The sequence below is a fragment of the Drosophila pseudoobscura genome, chromosome X, assembly GCF_009870125.1.
Source record: "Drosophila pseudoobscura strain MV-25-SWS-2005 chromosome X, UCI_Dpse_MV25, whole genome shotgun sequence".
Taxonomy (NCBI): domain Eukaryota; kingdom Metazoa; phylum Arthropoda; class Insecta; order Diptera; family Drosophilidae; genus Drosophila; species Drosophila pseudoobscura.
In genome coordinates, this window is record NC_046683.1 from 44,671,314 (window position 1) to 44,690,601 (window position 19,288).

At 45.3% G+C, this 19,288-nt stretch overlaps 5 protein-coding genes across 10 annotated transcripts; 2 read left to right on the forward strand and 3 right to left on the reverse strand.

Moving 5' to 3' along the window:
* Positions 1-431: 431 nt before the first annotated feature.
* FRG1 (FSHD region gene 1) lies at positions 432-1,716 on the reverse strand. Of its 2 annotated transcripts, none has more exons than XM_033384257.1 (5): positions 1,541-1,716; positions 1,289-1,471; positions 1,032-1,230; positions 758-957; positions 432-692 (listed from the first exon to the last, which is right to left on the reverse strand). In XM_033384257.1, exons 1-5 carry the CDS (start codon positions 1,603-1,605, stop codon positions 545-547), a joined length of 795 nt encoding a protein of 264 aa, XP_033240148.1. In that variant the 5' UTR covers positions 1,606-1,716; the 3' UTR covers positions 432-544. The 2 variants fall into 2 exon arrangements, with proteins under 2 accessions (XP_033240148.1, XP_001353315.1); XM_001353279.4 differs by having other exon boundaries at positions 1,547-1,715.
* Positions 1,717-1,920: 204 nt separating this feature from the next.
* Positions 1,921-6,899, reverse strand: Pex23 (peroxin 23). Its single transcript, XM_001353280.4, has 4 exons — positions 5,697-6,899; positions 3,973-5,636; positions 2,625-3,903; positions 1,921-2,564 (listed from the first exon to the last, which is right to left on the reverse strand). The coding sequence occupies exons 1-4, from the start codon at positions 6,759-6,761 to the stop codon at positions 2,526-2,528; spliced, it is 4,047 nt and encodes a 1,348-aa protein (XP_001353316.3). The 5' UTR covers positions 6,762-6,899; the 3' UTR covers positions 1,921-2,525.
* A 74-nt stretch (positions 6,900-6,973) lies between these two features.
* SCCRO4 (DCN1-like protein SCCRO4) lies at positions 6,974-14,741 on the forward strand. 5 transcript variants are annotated; one of them, XR_004470448.1, is made up of 8 exons: positions 6,974-7,080; positions 7,979-8,023; positions 8,082-8,270; positions 13,328-13,419; positions 13,495-13,748; positions 13,816-14,023; positions 14,094-14,448; positions 14,509-14,741. XR_004470448.1 is itself a non-coding variant. In XM_033384258.1 (7 exons), exons 3-7 carry the CDS (start codon positions 8,167-8,169, stop codon positions 14,168-14,170), a joined length of 735 nt encoding a protein of 244 aa, XP_033240149.1. In that variant the 5' UTR covers positions 7,126-7,278; positions 7,979-8,023; positions 8,082-8,166; the 3' UTR covers positions 14,171-14,738. The 5 variants fall into 5 exon arrangements, 1 of the variants encoding a protein (XP_033240149.1); XR_004470446.1 differs by lacking the exon at positions 6,974-7,080 and adding an exon at positions 7,126-7,278; XR_004470447.1 differs by lacking the exon at positions 6,974-7,080 and adding an exon at positions 7,128-7,233.
* Positions 9,092-11,312, reverse strand: LOC4813291 (lysosome-associated membrane glycoprotein 5). Its single transcript, XM_001353281.4, has 5 exons — positions 10,844-11,312; positions 10,619-10,701; positions 10,295-10,543; positions 9,755-10,164; positions 9,092-9,650 (listed from the first exon to the last, which is right to left on the reverse strand). Exons 1-5 carry the CDS (start codon positions 10,926-10,928, stop codon positions 9,608-9,610), a joined length of 870 nt encoding a protein of 289 aa, XP_001353317.2. The 5' UTR covers positions 10,929-11,312; the 3' UTR covers positions 9,092-9,607.
* Positions 14,742-15,363: 622 nt separating the features above from the next.
* polo (Serine/threonine-protein kinase polo) lies at positions 15,364-18,494 on the forward strand. Its single transcript, XM_001353282.5, has 5 exons — positions 15,364-15,746; positions 16,115-16,339; positions 16,411-17,190; positions 17,252-17,680; positions 17,750-18,494. The coding sequence occupies exons 1-5, from the start codon at positions 15,648-15,650 to the stop codon at positions 17,942-17,944; spliced, it is 1,728 nt and encodes a 575-aa protein (XP_001353318.5). The 5' UTR covers positions 15,364-15,647; the 3' UTR covers positions 17,945-18,494.
* Positions 18,495-19,288: the final 794 nt, after the last annotated feature.

Sequence of the window (19,288 nt, forward strand, 5' to 3'; positions counted from 1 at the left end):
ACTTCCTGCTCGGGGAAAGCGAGAAGCGCACGCCAGCGCTGGTGTGAGGGGGTGCGCAGAGAGAGGACGAGAGCGAGCGCACGGGGTGGTTCAAACAACCACCCAGGGGGTGGCTCGGGTGGTTGTGCACGATATTTCGTGTGTTGTGACGCCGTCTGTTACGAGTTGTACAAGTGGCATCCATCGCAGGCCGCCGACAGGGGTGGAAAAGAGGACGGCCAGACATTTTCCCCTACGTAGTACTAAAAACGGACAAATCAACTAGAATTAACTAATCGTAGCATGTAAATCTCTATGGGAGCCCTTGCTTCTACTGAATATTGGTACATCTCTGGCTATGAATGTAAGCTAGAAACTAAAACTTATCCTAAAAGTATAGACCTCACTTATCAAAATCCATGCAAGAGTACCTTAACAGTTTTTGCACCATAAATGAGGGCCAATACTCATTTATTTTTAAAATTAAATGTAGATTTACTCATCAATCAGCATCAGGAAAAGCATTAGAACATTAAAGAAGTCAAATCTTAGAATAAAGCTTTCTTCACTTGCAATAACGATCGGCTTTCATTTTGCTACGTCTGTCCAAAAGAGTTTCATGCAGGGATCCTTGGGCCTTGGCTTCCTCGAGCTCTTTTATGGTGCTTTTGCTGATTAAAATCTTTTTGTCCTGAAACTTTTGGAACTTTTTCCTGTAGATAAAACAAAACAAAGAACTTTACTTTTAGAATGATTGCTTCTTCGGGGCCTTACTTACACATAATTCTTTTCAACTTCGCCCAAGTCTCCCTTCTCTTCTTTGGGCTCCTCGTCGACGACAACGTCACGTGCTCCATTGCTCCGTACTTTGCAAATTTCATGCTCTCCAACCTTCTTACGCAGGGCCACGCACGCATCGTCTTCGGGATCGATCGACATGAAGTGTCCAGTTTCCGACAGCAGAGCCATCCGATTATCCTTTAGGTCATTAAAAATATAGAATACAACTTTCCTTCAACACCTCTGGGGTCTTATAGAACCGAAATGCATACCTCGAAAACTGGCTCCCATTGCTCCATGCTACCTACGGCCTCTGAACGACCCGTAACCATTCCATCCTTTTCAATTTTGAGATACTTCCCATAGCCCGATTTGAAGGCCACTTTTCGATCGTTGATGGGAAATGCAGTAAAAATCTCCTCCGGTTCCGGGGACTCACCAGAGCCGTGTGGGGCGCCCAGGGTAAACAGACTGGAATATTTATGTGTGTGAGTATAATGATGTTTTTACAATGCGCCTTCTTTATTACCCATTGTCCAGTGCCTTCAGGTAACATCGATTACCAAATTCTATAGCGACTGTTCCGGTCAGGTCCACTGCTGCCTTCGCTGCCCACCAGCCGCCGTGATCGATTGCGTCTTCGTCGACCTGAACCTTTGGCTTTTTGGAAGTTTCTTTTTCATCTTTTTCCTTCTTCCGTTTCTTACTTTTTCTGTGGTTGAACGCGAAGAAACAATCTTGTAAGTAACAGCAGCTACAGAAACTACAGATCTACATATACTCATACTTGTGCTTTTCTCCCTTTAAGACTAATTTTTTGATGCGCACATTGTCATAATCGGACATTGGAGCTTTTATTTAGAAACAATTAAAAACAATTTTGTTGTGGAACTGTGTCAAAACGAATTGTTTTATTTTGTTTTGGTATAGTGATGTGCATTTCTTAAACGAAATATATCGACGTATATTGTGATTACTCGATGAATCCATAAAGGACTCTAAAATCAAACCGAACAAGAGACGATCAAACGATCAGGAACTCGATCCTGCTAGTATTCGATAAGTGATGTGATATGCCTCTTAATTGCTTTTAACATGATTTATTCATTGGTGCATTGCAAAAGAGAGTCAGTCTGCTAAACAACCGATATATTTACTTACACTATCGATACAAAAGTCGCATCCCAAGAAATTTCAAGGTGTGTAACCTGAAGAGGGAGCAACAAAATCATTCAAAAATTTGAAATCAATTTGAGATCAAACTGATGAAAAGAGATCTGAATATAATCGAATAAATGTGTTCCTTTTGAATAATTATACATATTGTAATAAGAATGATGAGAAAAAACCAATTTCATTCATTAACTTTGGCTCAGTAATTATATCTTGTAAAGAAATATAAATAACTTAATTTGTAAAAAAAGAAACAAATTTAAGCGTTTTATGGTTGAGTACACAAAATGGAACAATAATAATACAAGTACAAGAGAGCAAGCAGGCTTCTTGTGCCGAAGCTTTTTAATACCCTTGCAGATTGATAATTCCAATATATTCCAGAGAGATTAAAGTTCGGTTTGGAACGTCTTAAGAGCTGCCGACGGTAAGAATATTCTATTCTATTCTAGAGTCCAAAATACTTCTTTTGAATTAAGGACCCCTGGTCAAAATGGTCTTACCGTCTGTAAGGGTATACAAATACATATAGCAAGCATAAATACAGTATCATGAATCGTAAATAGGAATGCACTTCATGGAACGACAACTGTTTACATATAGCCCTCGACCGACACATGCTGCCACTGGCCCTGAAATGAAATTTCTGATTAAAAAACGAACGTAAAAGGCTTGATTATAATCGTATTTACTGGGATGCCAAGGTTCCAGCCGACGCCCGCGGGATTCTCGCTTGTAATTCCGCACCGCCTGCAGATGATGCCATTGAGGGAGATGGCCCACACTTCAGCGCCCACGGATACCGATCGGAAGCCGCACTGTTGCTCCGTATGGGGCGGTATATTGGCGGCATTTGGAAGAAACTGCCAGTGCGAGCCCTCTGGAAAGGTTCTCGAAATCTCCTTGCGAACAGCCAGTCGTTGTTGGTTGTCCAAAGCCCAGATTCCAGCTCGCCCCACGCTTATCGCCTTGAATGTCACACCGGCCGGCGCCTCCACCTGTTGCCAAGCATCGCCGCAAGGGTTCTGCCTGCTAATGCCATAGCGGAAGAACACCATGCCGTTGCGCGCCACCGTCCACACCTGACCCGTTGGCCCAACGCTGATGGCAATCAGTGGCTGCTCGCTGGCAATGTGCTCCCAGGCGTCTCCGCGCGGATTCAAGCTACTAACGCCATGTCGGATGAGCACATCGCCATTGGACGCAATGGCCCAAGCGGCAACAGGCACATTCTTAACGTCATGCGCACTGTCCACATCCTCGTCCAGGACATGCAGAGCCGCATCGAGCACTTTCGACTGGCTCAGCTCCTGCCAAGGGCCACTGCAGCTCAAGCGACATCTCTTCATCCACCGCCGACGACGCACGCAATCAGTGAGCTTCTTATGGGCATGATAGTTGGCAGGAAAGTCAATGGCATACTGCCAGCCCTCCTTGTCGGCGCCACCTGGTATGTTGTAGTCAATCGCCCAGTCCGAGATCCACTCGCAGTGCGTGGACAGCAGCTTGGTGTGCTCCTTGCTGCGCTTCTGCCGTCCAGTGGCATCGCTCCATGTGTGCCGGTCCGTGGGCAGGCTTTTGGCAGTGAATCCGCTTATCGGATTCCACCGCTGATTCTCATACACGTAGTACGTGTGCGTGTCTATCATTGCGTTTATCTTTCCGGAGCCCTCGAGGCCCTTGAGGAACATGCCGCCCCATCCGCCGTTGTAAACCCATGCGGTATTGTCGCAGGATATGCCCCATACAACATCCACGCCGCTGTTGTAGACCCGCTTGATGTGGCCTCCCATCTGGCGCCAGTGCATCTGCTGCATGGACACAATGACTGACGGACAGCGATACAGCACGCTGAAGAGCTTGATGCGTCCACTCACGTACAGGCAAGTGACACTCTCCGGATCAATGCGGTATTTGTAGTCCGTATAGACCACATTATTCACAATGATGTGGTAGTGGTTCTGCAGTGCTCTGAAACGATGGAGAGAGAGCGATAGATAAGCTGGTTTTTGGGTAGGTTTATCGATGCCACAGCCTTACCTGATTTTCAATGTAAACGTGGCGCCCGGAGCAAACACTACCTTGTCGTTGCGCACCTCCTCCAGCCATTCAGATTCCTTCATGGAATTGAGCACAGTTGTGCGCTCGTTGAAGCGTGGATTCAGATGCAAGGCGATCACTCGGTGTTTCTCCACACGATGGGGCTGCACCTTGACCGTCGAGTGGCACTGCAGGTCGAAGCGTATCTGATCAGCATCGTCATAAACGCACCCAGAGATCTCCAGTTCAGTGCCACAGGGCATGCCATTGTACAGAGTGTTGTAGTAGGGTGTCTCGCAGGTGGACACGTCCATTCTCTCCACGTATCCCTGGCCGCTGGACATCTGCTGCGCCTTCATAGTGGCCGCATCGAAGACAAACACATCCCCCAGGTCGCTGGTCAGCCAAATGGCATTGTTGGCCGGCTTCCCTATCAAAGTATTGATTTGGCTGCACACTGACGACAAGTGCGAGAGCCAATCCTCCATTTCCGAGTCGCTGGAGAACTGCAGCTTTACGGGCGAGCAGTTGACGGGCAGATGGGGGGCATGGATGGCCAGACGCGGCGATCCCGCCTCGCTGCAGCACTGAGCGCACGTAATATCCGATAGCGGAAACTGTATCTTTGTGGCCGCTCCATCGGGGCTGAGAACTGTGAAGGTGCCCGAGTCACCCGATCTTGAGCCATCGATGCTGCCACTGTTGCTGCCACTGCTGCTGCCACTGACCCATTCAAGCTCTATTATGCAGTCCTCAAAGTCCCCGCCGGGTCGTTGGTAGCGTGCATCCGCAGACTTTATCCACGAAGATAGCTCCACAGCCTTTTCGAATTGGGTCTTACTCTGCAGCTTGACGAGCTTCTCCTGTCGGCGCTGCAGCTTGCCCAGAATGTCCTTCCGCCAGTTGGCATTCACATCCACTTTGCTGTCACTGGCCGCCTGCTCGTTGAACCAGTTGGGCAGATTGTTTGAGTCGACGGTGACTGCTCCGGGAGCCACACAGCTCCAAAGAACCCCGCATTCGGTCCAGAACTGAGAGCCCGTGTGGTCATCATCCTCACCCAGAAACACATCCGATCCGTGGTGCATCGAGTCCGACTCGAAGACCGTCGAATCGCTCTCTGGATGCGCCTCCATGCCCACCACGGATCCTACACTGCGCACTGGCGACCAGGCACGAGGATTCCTCAGCTGTGTCTCGAATTTCCCACTGTTTTCGATCACATCTGCGGCGGGCGCACTGCTGGCGTGTGAGGATTCGCGAAGTGCTGCCGTACGCTGCTTGTGGCGATCGTTCAGGTTCAGGCTGCCTATGGTTGGCGGCGAGTCGGCGCTGAGTTTCCACCTTTCGTTTTTCAAGCGTCCTCCCACTCCGTTGCTGGAGGAGGAGCCCGCGGAACTGTGGAGCACCGTTTCGATAACGGCGCACGTTTCAACGACGCCTTTCTCTTTCTCTTTGGAGTAGAGATTGGAGAAGCTCTGGTGCTTGGACCCGGGCGTGGAGCTGCTGCCACCGCTCTTGCGGGATACAATGGACAAGGAACTGGAAGTGCGGCTGATCTGCATGGGGCATTGCAGTTGACGCCACTTTTTGCCGGTGGGATCGGCGGCAGTTACGCCGGACCGATAGTACAGCAAACGGTCAGCGGCCCCCACAGCGAATACCTAGAGAATGGGACACGTAAGTAACCAAAGGCGAATGCCTCAATGGAGGGGAGCGCTCACCTGATCGTTAGGCGCCACGGAAACCATTGAGACGTTGCCTACCATTTCCACCCAGCCTTTGCCAATGGCCGAGTCCTCACTTATGCCAGCTGCCTCGCCCTTGATGCCGCGTCGGAACCAGGCATGGTGATCGTTGGTCACACACCAGACCGCATCAGTGCCAACAGAAACGTGTACGATGCGCAAATTCGCGCCAGCCACTGGCGTCTTGACATCGAGCCACGCCTCGCCGGATAGGTTATCGCGGGTCACACCTGTGCGAACGATGACCCGACCGTTGTACAAAACAGCCCAAACCAGACCGGTGGGGCCCACACTGATCTGCGACAGCTCACTGCCCGTGGGCGTGGCTATGGCTGTCCAGCGCAGGCCTTCGGGTGCCGTCTTCGACACACCTGTTCGAAACATGGCCCTGCCATGAGCGGTAATGGCCCAGACACACAGCGTGCCGGCCGCAGCATTGGGCACATTTGTGCCTCCAATTGCCACATCGATGAAGGGCTCTTGGGTGGGATCTTTGTGTAGTGGAGCCACGGCACACCAGCTGTTTAGGGCGGCATAGCGGCGGTAACGTTTCCACTTGCGACGCCGCACATACGAGTTCCATGACTTCTTAATCGAGTAGGAAGCCGGAAAGTCCAAGGCATACATCCAGCCGTCTTCTGGAAGCTGCTGGCCATCCAACTCCAGGTCCAAGTGCCAGTCCCCATCCCATTGCCAGGCCATGGAGGGCAGGCGAATCTTGTCCACACTTCGCTCCACGCTGCCGTCAGCGGAAGAGTATTTGTATCGATCGGTGGGCAAAAGAGTCTTGGAGAAGCCCTCGATGGGCAGCCAGCGTTCGTTCTCGTAAGACTCCTCCTTGACCCGTATGGGCACATCGAGTCCGTGAACGTGTACATACACCTGACGGTCGCCGCCAATGGCCCACAGAAAATTAGGTACAGCGCAGATTTTCTTGAATTCCAATCCCAGATACGGCAATTCCCGCCACGCTCCCGAGCTGGTGGACAACGTGTACACACGACCCTCACTGCTCGCGGCAAACAAATATGTGCTAGGCATTTTGGCCACGATTAAATGTAATACTTATAGGGTAGTTGCTGTTCGTTCTCGGTCTTTCATTGTGTTTACAATACGAAAAATTGATTTTTCGTTCATTCTTCACGTCGGCACAAGGTTGCCATATCAGCAGTTTATCAGCTGTGAACCCAATTTTATCCCCAACAGTCTTCTAGCCCCAATCATAGTGTAAACAATCAGTAAAACAATAGCCCCCTTATCACTCAGACACAAAATTACGAAACTACGAGCTGAAGTCACAGGAATTTTTAAAACAAAATTGTATATCAGTGTTAAATTTTCCCGCTTCATATTATCGATGGTAAGCCGAAACAGTCGATGGTCGGGTAATTTTGAAACCATCGATAGTATATATCGATAGGGCTAGGAAAACAAATCGAAACAAATAAATGAATTGTAAATTGATTTCGAAAAATATGCCAATAATTCAAAGAGTTCGTTCGTACGGAGCAATGTAAGGAGTATTTTAACTAAATATAGTACAACCACCACCAATTAAGTGAGTATACGGCAGCCGTGCGAGATTAAAAGTGCGTTCGGCGTGGCGACGTAAAAGACGAGCACGCGCAGCGTCAGCTGCTAGCTGTGGAGGCGGCCACCACGAAAACCCCGACCGACTCCATCCTCTACTCCATTATCATATCGCCAAAAGCAAGTAGTCCTTGCCAGCAGCCGGTATTTCGTATTTCGTACATTCAAGTAGTAAAACGTTCCTGTATGCACGCATACACACACACACACACACACTCACACACAGACGCAGATTTGGGTGCAAATGGTCAGGCATGCACGTACTATAAGGCAGGTTGTTGTTTTTGCTTGGTGCGAACAAACTAAACTACGCGGACGCGGAAGTCCCACAGAAATATCCATGCAACGCAGCCCCGTGTTGCGTGTATATGTCTGCACATCGTATGAACACACACATAGAGCAGAAGTGCTCCTGTGTGCATTCCGTGAATTTCTTGGCAGCGACAGTGGAAAAATCATTGCGTCCACCGCGACCCCAGAGTTGGGGGAGGCCTGCACCGACCCGACCTCTGCCTTTGTGACAATTTGCAACGTTAACGCCGACACCCGTAACACAATTAACTAAACACAAAACACACATTTGTTCTTCATTCGGTGGAATCCTTATACGAGGATATTAATGCCGCAGTTTGATTTCTTTTAACCATTGTCTCTCCCTCCTTTCACAGACTAGCATTTCAAGCTGTGTAATGTGTGCTCTCTAAACTACTGTGGTAAGTGCACTGCATAATTGGATGGACAATAAGTTAATCTATTTCCCCAAACCAACAGAACACATTCTTCCAAGCAACTATTATTAATTAAGTCTGGTGACAGGCGCATAAGGCGACGTCTGCCAATCACATCACAACAAGTCATGCCACGGGGTAAGCGTCGAGCTCCAGAAATAGGCGAAACCATGGATAGTCAATCAAAAAGAGCCCGAACGAGCTATACCAGCATACCGACACAGCACGGCAGGTGAGTGCGCCTGAAAAATACACCCGTGGGCGGAGGGGGGCTCGAGACTTGAGAGTCCTCACACAGCAAGAATCCACACACTTTGTCTTTCCACACTCGCTGTTGGGAGCACCTAGGCCATCACCATTATTCCTTTTCATAGCGTTTCCTCCGTCTGTCGTCCCTTTGTATTAATTTGTGGAAACAAATCGATCGAAAGCTGGCAGTAGCCAGTTGCTTTATTTATCTAAAAATTTAATGTGTTTCGGCAGGCCACGTTCATACTTACTCCAAGTACTACTTATTCCATTTGGCAACTGGAAATGAGTCGGAGGATATTGGTCTGCCAGCAGACTTTCTTGTCGGCAATCGAACAGATCAATCAGATTACATCGCTTGGCATGTAGGAAGGCAAACATTATTCTGTTCTGTAATACGATGCATTCGGCAGCCCAACCAAAGGTTAGGCGTACTATTCCGGGAACGACACTCCCGGAGATGTTTCAGATCATTTAGTGTGTATTTCTGCCCACAACTAATGTAATCCTTGGAATCTATGTGATGGTTATGATCAGAGCAGAGCCCCAAACCAAACATAGTATAGTGTTTATAGTCTCCCAAATCCATGCTTCAGACTTTCCAGATCTATTCGGCTAATCTTCCGCCAGGTATTTGGATTCTTAAGCAAGAAAAATGCCTGAGCAATCAGTTGGCAAATAATTGTTTGCTTAGGCGGTGGAAACATTAAGCCGAACCGCATTTGATATTCGATATAAACATAAACATGTTGTCCCAGACAGAAGTTAGCAATAATTTGTAAGCATGTGAGAAAGAAAGACTTGTTTTTGCGATGAATCTGAGATTTAATCAAAGGAGAGAGAAAGGTGCAGGAGGAGATTTCAAATAACAATAGATTGCTGAAATTTGAGTAGAAATTTAGAATTTGAACGATTCGATTTGATTCGATCTAAAGTACATGACGCGCCATAACATTGGTCTTTTGTTGAAGTTTTGTTATTTGTTGTTCGCCTGGCAAGTAAATAATACCTGATATATCTTGGGTTAGTAAGGATTTATGTTAACATTTAATAATTAATATTATATGTTTATGTTTATGTATATGTATATGTATAAGGTGCGTATTATTTTATACATTAACAATATGGAAGACATTTGCAATTCTCATATATTATATGTGTATCTCATAAATGGTAACATCAGCTTCTGCGCTGCGCCAACTCTTAGTTTAAAAATAGGACTACGGATTACAAGAGATCCAACAAACATGGGGGATATGTGTAGACAACGATATGGTCGAGAATATTTGAACAAAAAGCGCCACCTCACATTCGGCTCGCTCACTCCATTGAACCGTACTGGACCTTCTTGATTTTAAAGTAACTGCACGAAAAGAAAAACAGAACAGAAACATTAGTCGCACCCACTCCCCAGAACACACCAGCAGAACAACAGAACAGAACAGCACAGAACAGAACGAGTCTTACCGCCAGCCTCCGTATCCAGATATGGTCAATAGAACGGCTATGGCCAGTGCAGTGCCCACTGCCAGAGGCGCTGTCTCGTCGCGGTAGGACCCAGTGGCACTGCAGTGGAACGACGGTCCCCACTTGCCAGTCTCCTTGAACATGAAGCTCTGCATGTGCAGATCGCGCAAGTACAGACGAGCAATATGTCCGGACTGGTCGCCAGAGTCGTTTGGGGCGTACATAATGACTTTCTGCTCTTTGTCGCAGACATACGCTTTGCCCACCGGCGTTGCGAAGTACATGGGCGTGTGCACGGGCGAGGTGAGCTTTACGTTCAGTCCGGGACGATCGGGGTGCTCGAACAGTGGGTTGGACGACGAGTATGTCAGCTCGAAGAGGTTGATGTACCAGCCCTCGCCGCCAGAAGACTACAGTGGGGGGGAGGGGAAACATTCCAGTGTAAGTGTGTAGGAGCTGCCACCTTTGACCTTATTTGGTTACTGAGCACCCAGCCACCCCAAAAGGGGCACCCACGCACTGGTGGCGTATAGTACATACCTTTTTGAATGTCATGGACAGCCTGAAACCCTTAAACTCCATTGTGAGTATCTCCATGTTGGACTCGTCGCACTCCCCACTCAGCTGGGGGCTGTCCGGCATGTACAGGTCGGCCTCCACATCCTCGTTCAGCTTGTTGCGATACTTGATGCCAATGAGACCGTCGACCTGCATTAGGATGCAGGTGATTCCGTTGGTGGCATTGAAGCGGTACAGCGAGGCAGTGGCATCATGGTTCATCGATGATGCCTGCAAAGGGGTTCCACGAGGGTGAGCGATTGGATTTTTGGGACTGACCAACTGACCGACTGACGGCAGACTTACCGATGGCGATTTGGTTGTGTATTTGCTGACCCTCGGAGTTTTTGTCGTGAAGGCGCTCAGCTGCAGGCCCTGAACGGCGGTAACTGCAATGAACAGGACAACAGACAAGACAAGTTGCTTTTTCAGTGTGTCAGACCCGTCCTCGATAGTATTGATTTTCGGTGTGCTCTAACCACGCATAACGAAACTCGTGGCCCCCACTCTAAGCCTTCTTCTGTTACTTACCCAAAAAAACAAGGAGCGCCGAGTAGGCTAATGCTCCATTCAGGCAATTGGGAATGCAGTAGTTCCTTGGCTTCAGCTTCAGCATCTTTTAGCGAATTGTTTGCACAATATATTTAATTGATTCCTTGAAGAATTTTGCGCTGCCGTCTCCACTAGAGAGCTCGATGGGGAACTACGACGTGTTTCTTGCTTCGCGTCCTGCGCACATCTGAGGCCTCAGAAATGAGGAAATCATTCTAGCTGGTGTCCCCACAAAACGCACTCTCACTCCCACTCCCCACCATTTGACTTCACTCTCGCTTTTGTCCTGCGCAGACGCTCAATTGTGGGTATTGTGGGTACATACATATGTATATAGGATGCACCAAAAACCGAGCGGCAACGTTGTTAGCCGCGACAAGGGCCGTGGCTCTACATTTATACCCGATACTCAGTCGGTTTACAGATGTATACATGTGGGCAATGAAAACAAACATTTTCCCCACGATTTTTTCCCCCGATTCGATAGCATTTTGTTGTAGAATTAAAAATAGGATATTTGTAGGTTTCTATCGAGTATTTACACAATAAATTATCTCAATTGGTTTTTTTTAAATTGAATTACAATAAGTATGAGCCGCGAACGTACGATTCTTCCATACTTTTACTTTATCACCTCACATTTTCCCATAAACCACTTTATATATGCTTAACAAACAACTTAGTAGGCTTTTAAGAGAGATATTGGGGATAAACTCTTCTCAAAAATCATCTCCTCCATGGGAGAAAATAGTATAGGAAAACATGACTATAAAAATACCAAATAAAATACCGAAAAAGTGATCTATTGCTTTTTTTTATAGGGTTTCACATAAAAGTTAATGAAATGATGTGCCAATTGGTTAAATTAGTTAAGTTTCATTCAATTTAGAAAATAATATCGGAACAAAAGTACATTTATGGAAATGGGTTTTATATTAGCTTTTAATTATTTGGTCTCGGTTGACATTTCCATGGAAATGCCCATATGCGAGCTTATGATTTATGTAATTTATAGAATATAGTTTATATGTCGTTTGGTTTCGCTTTTCGCAAAAGGAACAAGTTGATTTATGGGGAAAAAAAACCGAAAAAATCGAACATCTTGAGATTTGTTATACATGTACACATATTACATTTTTTTACGCCTGTCTCTTTTTTTCCTATTCTGACACCAACACCAGCCATTTTATCTCGCTCTATTCCGCGATATCGCGCACACTGCACGAGGAAGAGAGAGAGAGAGAGAGAGAATGAGTAAGCGCGTGGAAGGCGTTGCGTAGCCACTACAGTTTCATTTGTTCCTTCTGACTATAATAATGATCCGATCTGATCTATGATTCTTCGTGCGTCCGTCTGTCCGTCCGTCTTGATGAGCTCCTAGGTCTCAGAGACTATAAGAGCTAGAGAAAACACTGTGAGACCCGCCTCTTTCCACATAGTACATGAATCGAAAACGCAGAACCATAGAGAAGTGCAGTGTGCGCCCCCCAGTCGGAGGGCTGCTAGGTATGTGAGAAGTATACATATATTGTCTGAGTATCGGGTGTAAATGCAGAGCCGCGGCCCTTGCCGCTGCACACAACGATACCGCTCGCTGTGGTTTTGTTTCTCTTTTGCACATTTTGCTTGTTCGTCTCGAGTCGAGCAGGAATCTGCCCCATCATGCACACGCCATGAATTTTTTTTTTTTTTATGCTCGGGGAAACACTTTTGAGCTTTTCGCTTGTACCTCCCAAGTCTCGTATCATTTGAAGCCATTTCCATGGACCTACGATCAATGGTCGATGGGATCTAGCCTAGGAAAACCTCCAAGTATATACACAGATGGATCACCGATCCGATAAGAGCTAGCATATCTAAAATGGTTGAATACTTCTATATGTACACACATGTAGCAGTATATATGCAGATGTACAAGTCTACATAAATATGTACATATATATACTGTATATTTTTGGTATGCCTATGCCTAATCGATTGCAAAGCTGTCTCTGATATTGTTGTCATGGAAGAGCAGTACAAAATATCATTTTGGTGAAAAACTTTTTGATTTTAAGGTAACTTATTGCAAAAATCTGTAACGACACGAGTAATTATATGAAGATTCGCCAGGCCTTCCTTTCTAGTCTTTCAGCTGTTTGTCTGCTCTTGGCATTGGCCTCGTCTCTGCGCTACGTTTACTATCGCTATTTTTAGGGACCGGACGCAACACTTAAAACAAAACCCGAGCGAAGAAGAAAATCGAATAAAATAAACAAAAAAGAGTCCACAAAGAGAACTAGGGACAGATTCGATTGAAACTTTAGTGTATATGTAGTGCATGGTGCAAGAAGAAAAACAGATCAATTAATTCTCATTGGTATATGAATCGAGAGTATCGATGGCAGAGTATGTGGATGGAAATCAGTCTATAGAATCAGCAAGTAAATATTTTATGGACGATATTTTACTTATTTTCCACAGGCGCCATATCAGAGCTGAAGACAGCTTCAGTCATAAACGATGTCTGACATGGTTCCAGGAATACACAACTCCCGACGAGCCAGAGACACTGGGTAAGTGGTAGAAGCATGCACGTTTTCGGATCATCTATACGTAGAAGCTATACATTGGCTGCCCCTCCTTCATAGGTCCTGACGGAATGGAAAAGTTCTGCGAAGATATAGGAGTGGCGCCGGAAAACATTGTGATGCTGGTCCTCGCCTACAAAATGGGCGCCACCCAGATGGGCTTCTTCAGCCAGAAGGAATGGTTGAAGGGCCTCACAGAGCTCGAGTGTGACTCAACAATGAAAATGGTTGTGAAACTGGACTATCTGCGTAGCATACTCAACGATGCCAACTCCTTCAAGAGCATTTACAGATATGCCTATGATTTCGCCAAGGTATACTTATCTCACTATTCGCACGAAAGATCTAAGCAAATGTATATATGTTTTTTTCCATATCTAGGACTCGGACCAAAGGAGTATGGACATCAATACGGCCAAGGCCATGTTGGCGTTGCTGCTGGGCAAGCATTGGCCACTCTATCCGCAGTTCGCACAGTTTCTAGAGCAGTCAAAGTACAAGGTGATCAACAAGGATCAGTGGTGTAACATACTAGAGTTTTCGCGCACAATCTGCATGGACTTGTCTAACTACGATATTGACGGCGCATGTGAGTAACCACGCCACGTTTTGGCGTTTCTTTTTTGCGATAACTAATTGATTGTTTTTGTGGTTTGCAGGGCCGGTCATGTTGGATGAGTTCGTAGAGTGGATGCGCATGCAGCGGAATCAGGTCTCCAGCTCGGTATCCAGCTGAGAGATGCTGTATCAATTCGCCTATTTCTAGTTCAACTGCTGGATATCAATGAGGAGGAGGAGGAGACAGGAGAGGAGTTCACCAATTTAAGATCAGCGGAACTAAGACCCCGTACCCAGCCTGCATCCCATATCCTGTATCCCTGTATACGCCCCATACACGCACTCAAAACGACACTCACTCGCAGAGACACACAAACACACAAGGCATTTGGAGAGACTGCGTACACTGGCAAAGCAAACCAACTATGAAACTACACTATTGATATAATATTTAATGTAATAATTTATGTATTAACGACTACTAAAAACTAAAACCGAAAATTTTCTACTTTTAAGGAGTCATTGAATACAAGAATACAAGAAAGAACAGCAGAAAAAGCCAAATTGGGGGCCGCTCGCAAAAAGAAAAACCCACTAAAAAGAAGCGATGGAAATAACCGAGAAAACCCCCAACCCTCAAGAAAAACGAAACTTTTCAAGATATCTGCACTATAGTCAAAATCAACGAAAGTCGACACCAATCCTGGGCAAATCGTAATCGTTAATAAATCAATGTAGGAAGAACACAACTTTTGGGGAATATTTAATAAATATGCATATTAAGTGAATACAGTGACAGTGGTGTTGCCTTGTTACCTAATTCATTTTTGCTAGATTTCATCTAATCAGAAAATTAAATATTGGAACTCCCAAGATCTCGGAGCACGACCGTCGGGTGATTACGGTCTAAGCGTGCCTGATCACTGACTGATTTAGTATCTCTGAATAACTGGTAACTAAAATTTTCGCATTATCAGTGGATATATGCATGTAAATATATGCGAAAGCGTGTATATAACATAACATATATGTATGCGTGAATAATTTCTTGTAAGGCTATCTATGAACTCTGCCGCCATCTGTTGGCGAGTAGATGAGCTACTACGGACAGCTGAAACTCCATGGGAGGCTTCTGGCTTTTATCGCACAAAAATATTGTTTGACACAGCTACCCAAACAATAATGAAAGTAGCATCAAAAGTAGTAGGCTCGTCTGAATAAGATAAGTCAAACAACGTTAACTCAACGAAACAACAGCATAAAATAGAGTGCTCTGATTTCAGAAAAGTAGTTGCGTTGACATATCAGTCTCACAAATATATAAAAATTCATCTACTAAAATTTATTATAGATCGATATATGTGCAGCGCACATCACTAATTTTCATTGGCATTTAAATCGAACGGTTTCGGCGCGTTCTCCGCTTTGTGGCTATTTTTCGTGAACTGTGAATTGTGAGTGGTGTCGGTGGGCATAGGCATAGTCTGCGAGCGATCATTTGTGTCTTGGCATTTGCATTGTCATTGTTAAATTGTTTCTTTGGGAACGCATTTAACTGGACGTGGTGTGTACAGAGCGGATTTTGCATCAACGCGAAGGCGAGGAAGTTTTTTGTGTTTCGAGTGAACGCCAAGGCAAAGGGACATCAGAGCAAAATGGCCGCAAAACCGGAGGATAAAAGCACAGATATACCGGATCGTCTCTTCGACTCCAATCAACGCAGGACGTACAAGCGTATGCGCTTCTTTGGAAAGGTAAGACTTGCCCCAGAAGTGGATCATTGTGTTCTAGGGAATCCTCATGCACATTTTAACAACTCTGCGCAGCCTCGCAGCGCTGGGCATACACATACATATGTATGTAAGGGCATGCAAACCAACATATACACGCATGCGATTTACATCTATTCTCGCCTCAGTTTCCTTTGGCACCCTTCCACTGTTTTATGTGTGATCGCGTGCGTGTGTGTGCCTGGTAGAGTTGTCAAAGAAGTGACGGCCCAGCCACATACATGCATGCATACGTACATTCCCTTTTTTTTTTTTGGCGCGTCGCATTCAATTTACAATTATTTAGCAAAAAATTGTGGCTATAATGAGATGTTTTGCAATTGCTTGTGCAGGGCGGCTTTGCCAAGTGCTACGAAATCATCGATGTGGAGACCGACGATGTTTTTGCCGGCAAAATCGTATCAAAGAAGCTGATGATCAAGCACAACCAGAAGGAGAAGACCGCTCAGGAGATTACCATTCATCGTAGTCTCAATCATCCCAACATAGTGAAGTTCCATAGCTATTTCGAGGATGTCCAGAACATTTACATTGTCCTGGAGCTTTGCAAGAAGCGGGTAAGTACGCCGGAAATTCAGCATAGCATGCGTTCTTCCGAGCTAATGGATCCCGCCTTTTTGCCACTCAGTCGATGATGGAGCTGCACAAGCGCCGGAAAAGCATCACGGAGTTCGAGTGCCGCTACTACATTTACCAGATCATCCAAGGCGTCAAGTATCTGCACGACAACCGCATTATCCATCGCGACTTGAAGCTAGGAAACCTGTTCTTGAACGATATGCTGCACGTGAAGATTGGCGACTTTGGCCTAGCCACTCGCATCGAATATGAGGGCGAACGCAAGAAGACTCTGTGCGGCACCCCAAACTACATTGCCCCAGAAATTCTCACCAAAAAGGGGCATTCGTTCGAAGTGGACATATGGTCCATTGGCTGCGTCATGTACACTCTGTTGGTAGGCCAACCCCCGTTTGAGACCAAAACGCTGAAGGACACTTATTCAAAGATCAAGAAGTGCGAGTACAGAGTGCCAAGCTACTTGAGAAAACCTGCTGCAGATATGGTGATCTCCATGCTCCAGCCGAACCCTGAGAGCCGCCCAGCAATTGGCCAGTTGCTGAACTACGACTTCCTGAAGGGCTCGAAGGTGCCAACGTTCTTGCCAAGCTCTTGCCTAACTATGGCTCCACGAATTGGCATCAACGACACCATTGAAGACTCCATTCATCGCAAGCCGCTGATGGAGATGAACGGCATTAGGGATGATACTCGTCTGGAGTCAACATTCCTCAAGGCCAACTTGCACGACGCCATCACTGCCTCGGCCCAGGTGTGCCGCCACAACGAAGACTACCGCAGCGACATTGAGAGCTTGCACCAGCAGCTCACCAATCTGATCAACAACAAGGTTTGTAATTATTGCAGTGATTGTATCTGTTAAATAATTATTAATCATCTCGTGCTTACAGCCGCGCATACTGCAAGGAAATCTCGGAGATGAGAATACCGATCCTGCAGCACAGCCGCTCTTCTGGATATCCAAGTGGGTCGACTACAGTGACAAATACGGCTTCGGTTATCAGCTCTGTGATGAGGGCATTGGCGTTATGTTCAACGACACAACCAAATTGATTCTGCTTCCGAACCAGATCAACGTCCACTTCATAGACAAGGACGGAAAGGAGAGCTACATGACTACGACCGATTACTGCAAGACGCTTGATAAAAAGATGAAGCTGCTTTCCTACTTCAAGCGTTACATGATCGAGCATCTCGTGAAGGCTGGAGCCAATAATGTGAACATTGAGAGTGATCAGATATCGCGTATGCCCCATTTGCACTCCTGGTTCCGCACAACGTGTGCTGTGGTCATGCATCTTACCAACGGTTCCGTGCAGGTAGCTACGCAAATTTAGTAAATGCTCCCCCGACTTATAGAAATTAACCAAAACTATTCCTGATTTCAGCTTAATTTCTCGGATCACATGAAGCTCATTCTTTGTCCGCGTATGAGTGCCATTACATACATGGATCACGAGAAGAACTTCCGCACATATCGCTTCTCGACCATCGTGGAGAACGGTGTGTCCAAAGATTTATATCAAAAGATACGCTATGCCCAAGAAAAACTTAGGAAAATGCTGGAGAAGATGTTTGTTTAATTGTTGGATGATGTTCACCATCTCCACAACCTACCAGCGGACTATCATTCTAAGGCAAAATGTTAGTTTAAGCTAAATCACGAACGCCTTAGCCAACCCAACCTAACCCTCGGGGTCGACTTAAAATATCACCAATTCCCCATTCATCTGTTCCCACGCCAATGATTTCCCACAATCGTAGTTTCTGTCCAAATTTGTATTTACTGTTTAACGTTTTTTTTTGTTTGTTTTTGCATTCCACTTTAGTTCCCTGTTTAACGTTTATTCATTGGAAATGCTGGCCCACGCTGAAATATAAATATATCTGTTCAAATATTTTCGTACACGAATATCGAAAGAAATTATTAATAAATAAAAATAAATGTATACTTTTAGAAATTACAAGTAATCCTCGATCGCCCACGCATCATTTTAACAATTCGAACATTTGTGTGGTAAAAACAACAAACAAAACATGGATTTTAACTATTAGAACCCTGCGGTTTGGGAGTAAACATTTCTTTTGTATTTTTACCTAAGCTAATAAAATTTGAACCACTGTAGTAATAAATACAATGCTTCTCAAATTATTCAAATTGGAAGATTTTACGTCTCAAATTGATTCTGGGAATGTCGTATGTATTATATTTCTGTTTTCTGAGTACCAGTCGGCCAATTTTCTATTGTTTCGGCTTATCCACGAATTAGGAAACTTGAAACTATTTATCGCAGTTCAGGTGTAAGTATCATGGTAATTTTTTTTTTTTTTTTTTTTACCGTAGAGAAAGATCGGATATAAAAAAAGACTTTAAATACAGTGTTTTTTCCCGCAGTATACGTCAGGTTGCCGATCTGTTTTGTTGAAAACAACATTGTATAAAATATAACATCAATATTAAATTTTCCCGATCAATATAATCGATGGTGAAGCGAAACAATCTATGGTCGGATAATTTGTCAGCCAGGGTGAGCATTACGGTGTATCGTTATATAATATTATGGTATAATTCATACATTTTCAAACAATTTATTTTTTTGGCGCACACCACTTGAATCCAGTCGATAGCATCGATGGCTTAGTCCGATTTTTCATCGGTATATTTTTTAAAGGAGATGGTATATTTCTAGGGTTCAGATCGTATATTTACTGTAGAAATACTGGTTTTCGCCGCGCTGTCATGGTATTTTTGTCAATTTTCATCAATCTATTAATTTAATTTTCAATGTTATATAGAAATCCAATATATGCAAGTATTTCGAATAGACCAATCATGTATAGAATTGATTCATCAATCGTATAAAATTGAGTGGGCATGGCTAAATGTTCTATATAAATAGTATTATTCAACGGAACAAAGAATATGA